The 13,206-nt window shown below is 41.6% G+C and overlaps 1 protein-coding gene across 4 annotated transcripts in view; it reads right to left on the bottom strand.

The window, feature by feature from the left end:
• ZMAT4 (zinc finger matrin-type 4) overlaps window positions 1–13,206 on the bottom strand; it is a 321,316-nt gene that overhangs the window by 205,092 nt on the left and 103,018 nt on the right. For all 4 annotated transcript variants that reach the window (XM_070598793.1, XM_070598796.1, XM_070598795.1 and 1 more), the window contains exon 3: window positions 2,591–2,680. In XM_070598793.1, the coding sequence (XP_070454894.1) occupies window positions 2,591–2,680 (90 nt within the window). The remainder of the gene's footprint in view (window positions 1–2,590; window positions 2,681–13,206) is intronic.

Here is a 13,206-nt window from a genome sequence, read left to right as displayed (position 1 = left end):
GTGTGACTTCCCGTAAGACTGACTGACAGCTGGCAGGCTTCGTGGGCTGGTTACTGTACATTGATGAGTTGGTTTTCTGAACTGGTTGCTGCAGATGGTGAGTCAAAGTTCTACTTTTATATATAACCCGGCCATCGTCCATTCATATATGTAGTCTCTCAACCCTTAGGTGTGAGTCTGTACGAAAGAAAGCTGGTCCAAATAATTACCCACATCAACACTCAGAGCCCTGGAGAGGGACAGGGTGGCTTCCACACTGCATCCAGTACATCAAGATGCCTAATGGAAATGACATATTCACCTATGAAAAATACACACAGCCTAATAAAAGCATCCACCGTCTCTTATAAAAAGGTAAGATCACTATGTTGCTTTTCCTGTTTATGGATTCACTTTTATACTATGATGAATAAATTACAGAAAAAGGATTTAATAAATAAATCATTGGTAGATCAAGCTGTTCAAAACCCAGGATACACCAGAGGAAAACGTTCTCAAAGGAGTTTTTAGTAAAGAATCCTTGCAAATACTTCTTGCTCTAAAATCCAAACATCTTCCCCTCCATAAACCCCAAGGTTTCTGGCAGAACCAGAGCCTGAGTGGGGTGAATCATGGGTCTGGCCATGTCCTCAAGTAACACCAGCCTGAGCCCAGCACCCTGTTTCCGCCCGCGCGATCGAGCCCTCCTTAGGAGCTCAGATATAAGTAAGTGCAACATTCATGATTAGTACTTGATTAGTACATGATTAGTACTTGAGCGGATGAAAAATAATCTATTCAAAGAGCCAATTGTCAAGTGTCCATGAACCCCATTGCTTCTGACTATTAGATAAGACAATAAATGGCCATTGAATGAAGGAATACAGCACCATTGCTGGATAATTTCCAGGGAAGGCAAAAAAGCTAATGCTGTTCTCTCTGTTAATATACCTGATGGAAAGCATGACTTCAGCGTAGCTACAGGATTCTGAGATGACACGAAAACTGGCTTAGGCTGACTCTCCTGTGGCTTCAAAAGTTCTTTTGATGTTAATGTACCTAAGAATGCACCTGTCCCCCTTCCCCACTCCCACTGCCTCCATCTGGTACAGTCCTTTCAAGCCCGAAGACCCCAGCTCAAATGCCAACTCTTGAGGAACACCTTCCCTGACTGGATTGCCCTGGTATGACTCACTTGCCCTTTGTCCCCATGGGACTTTGTGCAGAATATTAATGAACACCTACTCTGTGACATTATCACTATTTTTTATACAATATTAATCTCCCTCACTATACCATGAGTTTCTTTACAGCAAGTCTGGGTCTTATTTATCTGTTTCCTCAGTCTCTGGCATGTAGCGGTGTACCTCATTACCTATCATTTCATTGCATATTCACAAAGCGCACTGAGGGAAGTCTGACGATTACAGCCTCATTGAGGGAACTGAGGCTCAGAGAGATCAATTATTTGCCCGAGGTCATAGAGCTAAGACCTAACAGCGCTAGTCTCAATCCCACTCCTTGGCAGCTTGCAACGTTTTTGTGACATCTTTTGCCTCCAATAAGCTCTAAATCCTGCTTCACCAAGGCAGTAAAGAAAACCCCACACTGTTTCAGATTAGTCTGCCTATTAACAGCTTATTTTGGGATGCTAAGAGGCATGGCTTGGAATTCATTAACACCAGCCCTGACACTCACTGCCTTTGGTCACATGCTATTCACTTGCTCTTTCTTTTTCACCTGTGAAGAATACACAAGTACAGTTTTTGTCAAGCTTATTCAATGATCACATATTAATTTTTAATAAGAAAAGAAGACCAACATCTATATGGCAGCAGAAGGAAAACAGGATCATAAGCACAAGTGGCAGTGTGGGGTATGAATTCCATGCCTGCAGCCTCCTCGGAACTCGACAGGCGAGGAAATTCGGTGTCTGACCCACAGTGTTTACCTTGGGGGCCTCTGCGATGGATGGCTCTGAACATTCCACTCACTAGGAAAAGCAGCCCCTGCTGGGAGGCAGGAACACGTACTTCATCAGTCTTTGCCTTGGCCTGGCTGAAGTAAACCCTTTGCTCTGACTTTATACCTTCTGAGCACCTTTCTAATCATCATTTGTCTTCCCAAGTAAATGCTCCCTCAGGGAGAGGGGGCACTGACCAAAACCCTGAGTATTTTTATTTCCAAGATGTGCACAGTCTTCCTTATAAAGGAATCAATTGGCATTCTGTTTTACACACCAAAGGAAAAGTAAAATATGTAAAAAGCAAAGGATCTGATATTTCTGACAGGTTTGCCACTCAGGCCGTGTCTGCCCTGCTCTCTGTCTTCTGACGGCTCCTGTCTCCCCTCACCCACCTCGCTCTGTACCGTCTTTCTCTGCGCAGTCCCAGTGCGGCATCACCAAAAGCCTTCCAAGACTAGACTGGCAAGTTCTGGCAGGAAAAAGAAGACTTGTTTACACGTAACATTTTCTGTAATACTTGATGAGAACTATTTCTAATCACTTAGCTTTCCCACTCAGCTGGACGTGACCTCAATTCTTAGACCTGCAAAATTCTTAGCAAATAGAACAAATCCTCTAAGAATATCACATGGTGCAGATACTCACATTTTCTGACCGGAGCCTCTTGGCAGGACACCCGCCGTCCCTGGGGTGAAGCATGTAATACAGTCGGACTTTGCTTGCATGTTTTCGACTCTGGGAAGGAAAAGCAGAGAAGACACCGTGAAAGAGAAGGCATTTTAAATCCTTGGAAACATAACCACTGCCAATGCCAAGAAGTACTCACATTAGAAAACATTTCCACACGCTCCTGTGAGTTACATGGGATGAAGTTTCCGATAGGGTAAATGACTTGCCCAAGGTCATAAAGCCAAGATAATTTCAAGATTAGAAAACACAGTTAATCGGGGCTGGCCCCATGGCCGAGTGGTTAAGTTCGCGCACTCCGCTGCAGGCGGCCCAGTGTTTCGTCGGTTCGAATCCTGGGCGCAGACATGGCACTGCTCGTCAGACCACGCTGAGGCAGCGTCCCACATGCCACAACTAGAGGAACCCACAACGAAGAATACACAACTATGTACCGGGGGGCTTTGGGGAGAAAAAGGAAAAAATAAAATCTTAAAAAAAAAAGAAAACACAGTTAATGAAGAAGGGTAAAACCACTGGGATCTTTTAACCTGAAATGAACAATATATGTAACTGTCCTCAAAAGTAAGAACAGGTCTGCAAAGAGAATAACGTAAGGATCATAGGTGGTGGAGAGCCAGGTCCCCTACCTTCTCTCTCGCTCCTGCTGCCCTGCCCTGAGGAGCTGGCACACACAGCGCCTCCAGTAGAAGTCTGTTCCTCTGGTTCTCCCATATCTGAGCCTCCTTAATAAGCTATCAAAAGGGATTTTCCAAAGTCAGATATCATGAGCAAACAAAAGATATTGTATCCAAGTCTGAGGGCTGATCAGAGCCCAAGCTACATACAAACAGGCGGGTGGCATTGAACAAATAAAACCCCACCTCTTGCAGGATGAGCGGGACTATGGATTTCTGCCTGTCCTGACTGATCCACGCCCAGCGTGGAGAAATTGCTCCCTTCCTAGTTCCATCTTTCCTCTACTCTGTTGTTCAGCTGACAGCCCACCCGAACTCCCCTCACCTTTAAAGAATACTGTAGTTCTGACTTCCCAGATGCTACCCGAGGCGGGACGGCAGAGTGAAAAGAGCACTATAATAAAATAGTCAGAAGTTCAGCACCTCACTTCCGGCCTTACCACTTTCTAGTGTGTAATATTGAACAAGTCACTCACTCCCATTTGGGTTTATAGCCAAAATGAGTCTCATTTTCTCCATATGCAAAAAGAACATAATAATATTTATTGGGGTTGCCATGAGAATCAAATGAGACATTGCATATGAAAAACTGCAATCCACACAATGTAAGCATTTCTTGCTACTGACTACACCAGTCCCCAACTTTGGTTCCACTGAGGTCTCTATAATGGGAACTCTCCTTTAACCCACTGCTGCCTAATTCCAGGCCCCCATCCCCTTCCTTTTCTCAGAGATAATTTCTTTCTTTTCTGGGCCTTGATTTCACTTTGCCTTTATTCCCAGCTGATTCTAGCCAATGGTTTGCCCTCATGGGTTAGCCACAAAGGCAAAGTGATTTTCAGAGCACACACAGCAAGTTGCATCTTGTTTACAGGATGCATTGTAAATCCTTTCTGTCTGGTTTTCCTCATTTATCACTTTTTCAGTTCCTTTATTGTGCCTAGAGCAAGAAGACTGTGCTTTTAACAGTCCTTGAACACTTTTAAGGCCTTTAAATGGGTTTAAAAGTACTAATGGAACATAAAAAACATTGCACACATGTAAAAGTACTAAAGTATGATTTGGAACTATATTTGTAGCCATTTCTAAGTTGCATAGTGAGTTTTAATCAAGGCTTATCCACACTCTTGTTTGCCTGAAAGATTGGTAGGACAGAGAAACAGAGACCAATGTGGACCTGTGGTCAGATGATTTCAACATTATTCTTCAGCTTCTGCGTGTCTTTGAGAAGGTCACAGCACAGACTGGCATTTCTCTTTCTGCATATAAATATGTTGACTAGTAGAATCTGTCTACATTTTCTACAGTTTTGTTGGTTTTTTGGAGGTAAGGAGTAGTGGTAATATTAGGAATACTGCTATAGTCAAAAACATGAAAAGGAACACTTAAAAACCTGCAAGATGGGGGCTGGCCCCGTGGCCGAGTGGTTAAGTTCGAGCGCTCCGCTGCAGGCGGCCCAGTGTTTCGTTGGTTCGAATCCTGGGCGCGGACATGGCACTGCTGATCAGACCACGCTGAGGCAGTGTCCCACATGCCACAACTAGAAGAACCCACAATGAAGAATACACAACTATGTACCGGGGAGCTTTGGGGAGAAAAAGGAAAAAATAAAATCTTTTAAAAAAAGAAAAAAAAACCCTGCAAGATGCTGAAGGTGGCCACAGAGCCTGGGCTGGTGCAACCCACGGCAGACGGGCAACTGGCGAAAAGATGAAGTGCTAACAGTGTGAGCAAAATGCGGCTGAAGTGGGTTTTCAATTTTGCATTTGTCACCATAAAAGAACTTCTTCTCACAGTTCCTGCAGCATCAATCCACTCGAAGCCCTGGATCCCAGAGAATAAAATCATCGCAAAACCGGAAATCTCATAATGCGGTCTGTTTTGCGGTTGGTTTTCTTCTCTTTCCCGAAAACACGACATTTCTTTCAAAAAGACTACTTCCAGCAAAGGCAAAGTTCACTGGGTTATTTAATTGCAGTTTGACAAAACTAGTAAGGACTCGTTAGCTGAAAAGAACAGGGAAGTACGTGATAAACTCAGCTGTGAAGCCATCAGTGACTAGTGATGCTGGGATCTGAGGCTTATTAGCGACAGTTCATTAAATGCCTGTTTTTCTCCTTCAGCTTCCCCAGCTCCCAGGTTTGATGGAAGGACTGACTGCACAACACATGCTGCCGCTGCCCTTGTGGAGGGGTGAAGAGAAGCCGAGCTTTGGCAAACACCACCTGCTTCTGGAAGGACGGTGGAGGCGTTCTAATGCACCATTTAGCCAAATCCCTTTTGCCAAGCTGCTTTTTCCAGGCGGCCTGGGCTGGATCCCGTGCCTTCCCTGCCACAAGGCGAGCCGCACTCGGTGGGAAGTAAAGGCCCTGAGGACAGCCCACTTCTCAGCGAGAGCCGTGTGGAGTCACCTTCCTAGTTAATCTGATTCAAACCCAAAACCACATCCAGATGATGTTGGTTGACAAAAGGAAAGAGGTTCCTAGCAGAATGCTCCTTGGTGCTCGATAGCTGGCCTGCCTCAGCGCTGGGCCTGCACAGATAGGGTGGAGCGCTGCTGGTGAGTCCTCTCCTGGCTTCCTGACACACGCCCCTCTTCCTCAAGACGGCACACTGAGTCACACACCATGTCTTCCTCCCACTGGTTCCTCCCAACCCCTTAACTACCCCAAATTGCTTGACATTTGGCACGGTAATCTCACTCCTTTCAATTTATTCTGAAAAACAAAAACAAAAAAAGACCCTTCCCTAAGAAAAATTAAAATTACTTTCGAGCAAAGATATTGCTTGCAGCGCTATCTAAATAGGACCAAAAAAAAATGGGAGACAGCTACGTATTCACCAATAGGAGATTGGTTAAAGCAGCCATGGAAGGCCCTCATGTCAGCTGGAAACAGAAGAAAATGCTTTCCACATAATGAATAGTGAAGGAAAAATGCTAAACTCAAAATTGTTTGTATACTGTGATTAAATTATATAAATATTTATAAGTATATCAATCATAAGTGAAAAGGAAAAAAGCATGACTTAGAGTAGAAGGAGTATGGACGGTTTTCATTTTTTAATTCTATAACAAATTTACCTTTAATATAAAAAATAATTTCACAATGCTCAAGCCATTGTAATTCCTCATTAAGTATACATTTTACTCACGATGATTGTAATTAGTAAAAAGCATCAATGGTCTGGAACGCTTTTAACATATATTGGTATAATTGACCACATTTCCATTTATCTTTTTTAACGTCTTATCAACATTCAAAATGCAAATTTTTTTCATTGCAATTCATTGCAAACTTGGTAATTTAGATGAGCCTCCTTAATCCAAGAGCAAGACATGTTGCTTCAAATTTGAAAACTTCATATTGGCACATACGAACGCCATGGTGAACATGCCTACTTTTCACAGCTTGGCCACTTGCTCTTTCCGTGTATGAACAGAGACTATGGGGATGCGTGGCAGATGCTGGCCTGACAACCACACTGAGAAGACCTGGAAGAAAGGTACTCCTGAAACTGGGTATGTCATCCAAATACACATGAGCAACAACAAACACTTATGACTTTTTCAAAGACTTGTCAATACTTAAAACTTGCACTGCTTTTGGGAGTTTCAAAACACAGACCAACTGCCAACTGAAAAGAACTTAAAGGAGGAAAAAAAACACCTTACAGATTAAATGTATATATTACCGAGTTTCAGGAGGGAAAAGGACCATTACTTTGAGGGAGAAGATGTGAAAAAGAAATTACAGTCTCTTTCAATTGCACCGAGAGTCAGGCCCAGGCTCCTTCTTGCATTAATATTTGCATTTTAAGCAAAAGTCATTACTTTCATTCAAACCACATCAACTTTAAGCTTCCCAGATAGGCCAGAAATTACCAACTCTTCCATTTTAATTAAAGCCTTGCCCCCGATGCTGGGCACTGTGCAGGGGCAGACCTATCTGCAGATTACTTTCTTTTGCTGAAACAATCTCTTGGCACTCAAAGAAACAGTCTAAAGTGCAAATTCAGGCCAGCCTTTTCTTTGGAGGGATAAAGAACAAGACAAACCTCTATTTTCAGACGTATTGCTGTGAAAGAAGGGGGCGAAACACAGAAATAGAATGGCTTTGTGCTTCACCTAAATAACCATCTTCCATTATCACATACTCCCTTAAAAAATTCACAACTCAAATTTGCTTCCAACAAGGCTACTGATTTCTGGTCTCATAAAATGCCGAGATAACAGCGCAACTTTGTATTTGCAGCATGCTCCAAACAGCCTTCAAAGTCCTTCCACATTTATCGTCTCGCTTTATCCTCGAATCACAGTTGTGAGGCTGTGAGGAGAGGTGTTATTTCAAATAAGCTTTAAGACCCATTCCTGATTTCCTAGTTAAGTCTGCAGCATCTTATTTTATCGTAGGTATCTAATTATACCTCTTCCAGAAACCAGCTAAAAAAAAGCCGAGGACTATGAGAAAAAGGGAAAACCTGGAACAGACTGATAATTACAGAAGAGCGATTATCACGTGCCTCCAATTTTGAGGTATTTCTACTTGTTCTAGGGTAAAGAGAAGCCGATCAAAGGAAAGCAATGAATCCCAAAGTTCTCACCTCCTGGCTCCCGGGGATGACTAGCGGACAGGAGATAGAGGCTCCCTCGCTCAGGAAGAAGGAGAAGTCATCCTGGCAGAACACCACTTAGCACTCAGAGGCTGAGGACGCCAGGGCTGGGCGCTAGAAAAGCTGTAGCACAATTTTACTAGGAAGCCAAGGTTACATGCAGATAAATCAAAGAGAGAAAACGCGAGTTGGAGACCCCCTCTGATAAGTGAGCTCCATGCCAGAGTGACACATCTTTCCTGATCAACCACAGGGAGGAGGTTGGATATAGAAACTTCCAGTAACTAGAGTGGAAGATGGGCCAAGCAAAAACTAAGAAGAGAAAACTGGCCCCTAGAAGGAAGAAACAAAACTCTTCGGCTGGAACTGCCCAATGCCCACGGTCCAGACCTCCTCCCAGTCTGCTGGGCTACTGGAATGGTCTGTAATCCAGTCCTATAGCTGAAATTGGATCAGAAGATCCTAAAAGGATTCAGGTGGACTACGTGAAAGGATTACAGGCCAATCCACACCCACCGGGGACATGTGCAGCCTGCGTAAGCTTCCGTTCTGCCAAGGATGAGTGACACCTACGAAAAAATTCTGTAACACACAAGAACTCTTTGGAGAAACTCTCAAGGAGGAGACATCAAGCAATTCTTTGCACAATATTTACTACAATAAATAGAAGTAAGTTTTAAATGGCACAAGTTTTGTGTCATTTAATTCAAGAAAATACAAACTGAGAGTAAAAGCTAAAAGTGAGATGACAACTAATTAAGAGGAAGACGTGCTATCTGAGTCAATAGAGGAAGAACATTAAAAACATCAGAGTGTAATTTTGAAGGTCTTTCATAGCAGTTCAAGCACAGAATCAACACTGCAAATCAGTGTGGAAGTCAAGACAGACACACTTCCTAGGACAGAAAGGAATAGGATGAGGAAGTGGGAAAAAATGATACTGGAGATCTTACATATGAAAGACTAGACCAAATACGGGGTGGCTTTGATGGCAGAACAAATGGAATAGAATAAAAAGTCCCAAAATAGACCCAGTAATTTGAAAACAAAAAGAAAACTTGGAAAATATATATAACTTTGTGAATGGAAAATTTTCTAAACAACAAAGCAAAAGAAGCAAGATTCATAGATATGACTACAAAAAAATGTGTTTTTGATCAGTGAAATATATACATGTAAGAGGCAAACCACAAAGTAGGAAAAATACTTGCAACATGTAAAAGAAAACAGTTTAATACCGTTAAGGTAGAAAGTGCCTTCACAAATTTATAAGGAAAAAACAACACAAAATAGGCAAATGATATAAATAAGAATTGTAGAAATGCAAATAACTAAAAGGTATACACAAAGAAGCTCATCCAAATTCTACCTTATAATTTTTAAACTAAAAAGTATATATTTTCATCCGTTAAATTGGCAAAAAATTACAAAATATACATATCTATATCCATATTGGTGAAGATGCAGGAAAGCTGGCACTCTTGTTCACAGTTAAAGGCATGTAAATTGAGACAATCTTCCGAGATGGAAATTTTGCAATATATATTCAAAAGGCAAAAACTTGTTTGATTCAACAATGCTACTTCTATGAATTTATTTTAAGGAAGCAATCAGAGACAGGTATTGCCATTTACTCATAATAGGGAAAATGAGAAAATAAGTTAATGTCCCGAACGAGAGGGATAAATATTATATTTATATGATAGATCACCAGATGGCCATTAACAAGTATTACAATAATATTCAATGACATGAAAAATATCTATGAAATAATACTAAGAAAAAAAGTGTCAGTTTCAAACCAGAATATAAATGATGCCAGAATTTTTAAACAAAAATATATGTGTGTATATAGGAGCACGCGTGTGTAGACCGAGCAAGGAAGCAAGGATGAAGGAAGATGTGTCTAGGAAGAAACATACCAAAGGATTAACACTGTTTATCATGGATCACAGGTAATTTTAATTTTCCTTACATATGCTTTTTTTGAATTTTCCAAATTCCTTAACAGACCTAATCATCCCAATAATTAGAGGGAAAAATTATAATTTGAAAGATTCATTCCAACACTGAAGTTTTACCATTCTAATAGTCCTATCTCAAGATGAGGAAAATAAGGCTCAGAAAGACCAAGAGACTTGCTCAAGATCCCGCAACTTATGCATTCTCAGACAACAGGGATTACATCTGTTTTGTTCATTGTTGCATCCCCATGATCTATCACCATGGCTGACACATAGTCGGTGCTCGATAAAGATTTGTCGGTTGAGTGATTGAACACATGAATGAAAGGATGAGGCAATCCCAGAAAAAGAGCCCAAGACCCTTGATTAATTAAAATGATTATGTGAAAGTGTTGTGTACATAATTGCTATAGATTCCCTTCCATTCTAAAAATGAAACCAAACCCATCACCCATCTATTTCCATCTCCATCCCCCACTGCTACAGTGCAGGTCAGAGAGAAGCCGAGAGCCTGCAGACCAAAGAGTGTTCGGAGCGACAACTCCTGCAGGCATTTTGCAGAGCGTGCACGCTGGAGGAAACACTCTCAGTAGGTGAACTGATGAAGTCTGAATTCGAAGCATAAGCTCTGAAGAAACTGAGGAATTGCTGCAACCGGTACAAAAGTCAAGATGCAGAGTGAGCGTCATATTGCCGCAGACGCCATGGCACACGCAGATCCAGCTTGTTGGGAAGAGCAGGTTTGGGACAAGGCAGAGTCAATTCCTCCACTGTTTCCAAGAATCCCGACTCACCAGATGCTGGCTTAGTACAGTCTCATTTATCCTGTGTGTGGCCTAGGGTAATATGTCTCTTAGTTTTTAATTATAGGGTACTGGGCATTAGTGCTGTTATGGACCAAATTATGTGCCCCAAAATTCATATGTTGAAGCTCTAACTCCCAATGTTACTGTATTTTGAGATAGGTAGTTAAGGTTGAATGGGTTCAGAAGGGTAGGGTCCTAATCCAGCAGGACTGGTCTCCTTTCAAGATGAGGAAGAGACCCAGAGAGCTCGCCCTCTTTCTGCATGCACAGAGCAAAGGTCATGTGAGGCCCCAGCAGGAAGGTGGCCTTTCACAAACCAGGAAGAGAGGCTTCATCAGAAACCAACCCTGCTGGCACCTTGCTGGATGACTTCTGGTTTCCAGAACTCTGAGAGAGTAAATGTCTGTTGTGTAAGCCACCATTCTTTGGTATTTTATGGCCGCCCAAGCTGACCACGACGTGTGCCATCAGCTAAACTAGATGCCCTCTCAGGGTCTTTTCTCTTTACACAGTAATCAGTCCATTTTTCACAAGTAAAAGGACAGCCTCAAAGTTTCTAGAATTGGGTCACTTTATTTTTTTCTGAAACATTTTTAAAAGAGCAGTTGAAACGAGAAACGCTTATCTTAAACAAGCATTAGGAAAACGTGAATTTTTGCTGGAGAAAAACGTGTATGGTGGGATGTGCAGGATTCATAATTGTGTAAACGTGTTTGCACTAAATCCGTACTTCTGTCTGCCTACACAAGGGACTACATCAATCCATTACAATTTTAAATCAAAGTCTTGCAACTCAAAAAATTGAATTACCACCAAAGCACAGAGGAACCATTTTTACGTGGTGTGAGGACAGAGCTAAATATGTCTCCATGATGTCTGTGTATTTTAAGCAGAACCGTGTGAGAAATAAGAGAACACCAGAGGATAAATAATGTGATAGGCCTCATGGAGGCCTCTCTTTTGCTGTTTGGGGTAAAAAAACAAAAACAAAAATGATATTCCCCCAGAAGCCCCTTGTAAAGAAGTTAAAGTTAGAGACGAGAGAAACAATAAAGCCAGTGTGGTCAGAGAGGACGGGGTGAGTTGAAGTAACAAAGCTATCAAATTCTTCCAAAATGGGAAAGCCTAAATAGTACAAGCCAACCTTGGGCTAGCATTTCCCCAAATCTCTTGATTTCTGTTATACAATTCATGTCTGGAATAAGAAAAATGCTAGCACTCTATGAAAACAACATTGTGTGAAGTCTTGCAAGATTAACCCCACTCCTGCCACGGGCAAACACTAGTGCCGTCTCCACTTCCTCGCATGGAGTGAGGTTTAGTCTGTGAAGAAACCGAGGTAAAACAGAGTCCCTGCCCTTGTGGAATGGACGACTGGCCCAGCAAGGCAGGACAATCACCCAGACGACCACGACAAGGACGAGAGCAGCAGCAAGGCTCAGCTGTGACCTCTTTACTCTGTATAACATTTTCACTTTAAGTTCTCTTTTACCCTATTATTTTATACTCCTTAGCATGTACCATATAATTATTCTCAAACTGAACTCTGTTCTTATGACTGAATTCCCAATTTTTGGTTATTTTTATAGTCCTAATCTATCCCCACAATGCACCTTTAAAATTTCTACACGGAGGAGCTCCTCTACAAACGCTTGTTAACTACTTAAATAGCCAGGGGAGCAGAAGCTTTTTGTTCTGTGGTCTGTTTTTGTTTCATAGTCCCACTTGCTTATGTTTGTTTCTGTTGCCTTTACTTTTGGTGTCAAATCCAAAAATATCATCGCCAAGACTGATGCCAAGGAGCTTACCTGCTACGTTTTCTTCTAGGAGTTTTATGGTTTCAGGTCTTACATTCAAGTCTAATCCACTTTGAGTTGATTTTTGTGTACAGTGTAAGATGAGGTCCAGTTTCCTCCTTTTACATGTGGCTGTCCAGTTTTTCCAGCACCATTTATCAAAGAGATTATCCTTTTCCCATTGTATATTCTTGGCTCCTTTGTCATAAATTAATTGACCATATATGTGTGGGTTTATTTCTGGGCTCTCTATTCTGTTCCATTGATCCATGTATTTATTTTTATGCCTATTTGATTATTATAGCTTTGTAATATTGATTGAAATCAGGCAGTGTGATACCTCCAGCTTTGTTCTTCTTTCTCAAGATTGCCTCAGCTGTTCAGAGTCTTTTGTGGTCCCATACAAATTTTAGGATTGTTTCCAATTCTGTGAAAAACGCCTTCAGAGTTTTGATAGAGATTGCATTGAATCTGTAGATTGCTTTGGGTAGTGTGGACATTATAACAACATTAATTCTTCCAATCAATGAGCATGGAATATCTTTCCATTTCTTCGTGTCTCCTTTGATTTCTTTCATCAATGTCTTGTAGTTTTCAATGTACAGATCTTTCACTTCCTTGATTAAATTTATTCCTAGGTATTTTATTCTTTTTGATGCAACTGTAAATGAGATTGTTTTCTTTATTTCTCTTTCTGATAGTTCATTGTTATTGTATAGA

The sequence above is a fragment of the Equus przewalskii genome, chromosome 28, assembly GCF_037783145.1.
Source record: "Equus przewalskii isolate Varuska chromosome 28, EquPr2, whole genome shotgun sequence".
NCBI classification, from domain to species: domain Eukaryota; kingdom Metazoa; phylum Chordata; class Mammalia; order Perissodactyla; family Equidae; genus Equus; species Equus przewalskii.
The sequence above is the reverse complement of the archived record's forward strand: the minus strand, read 5'-3'. Positions and strand labels throughout refer to the sequence as shown.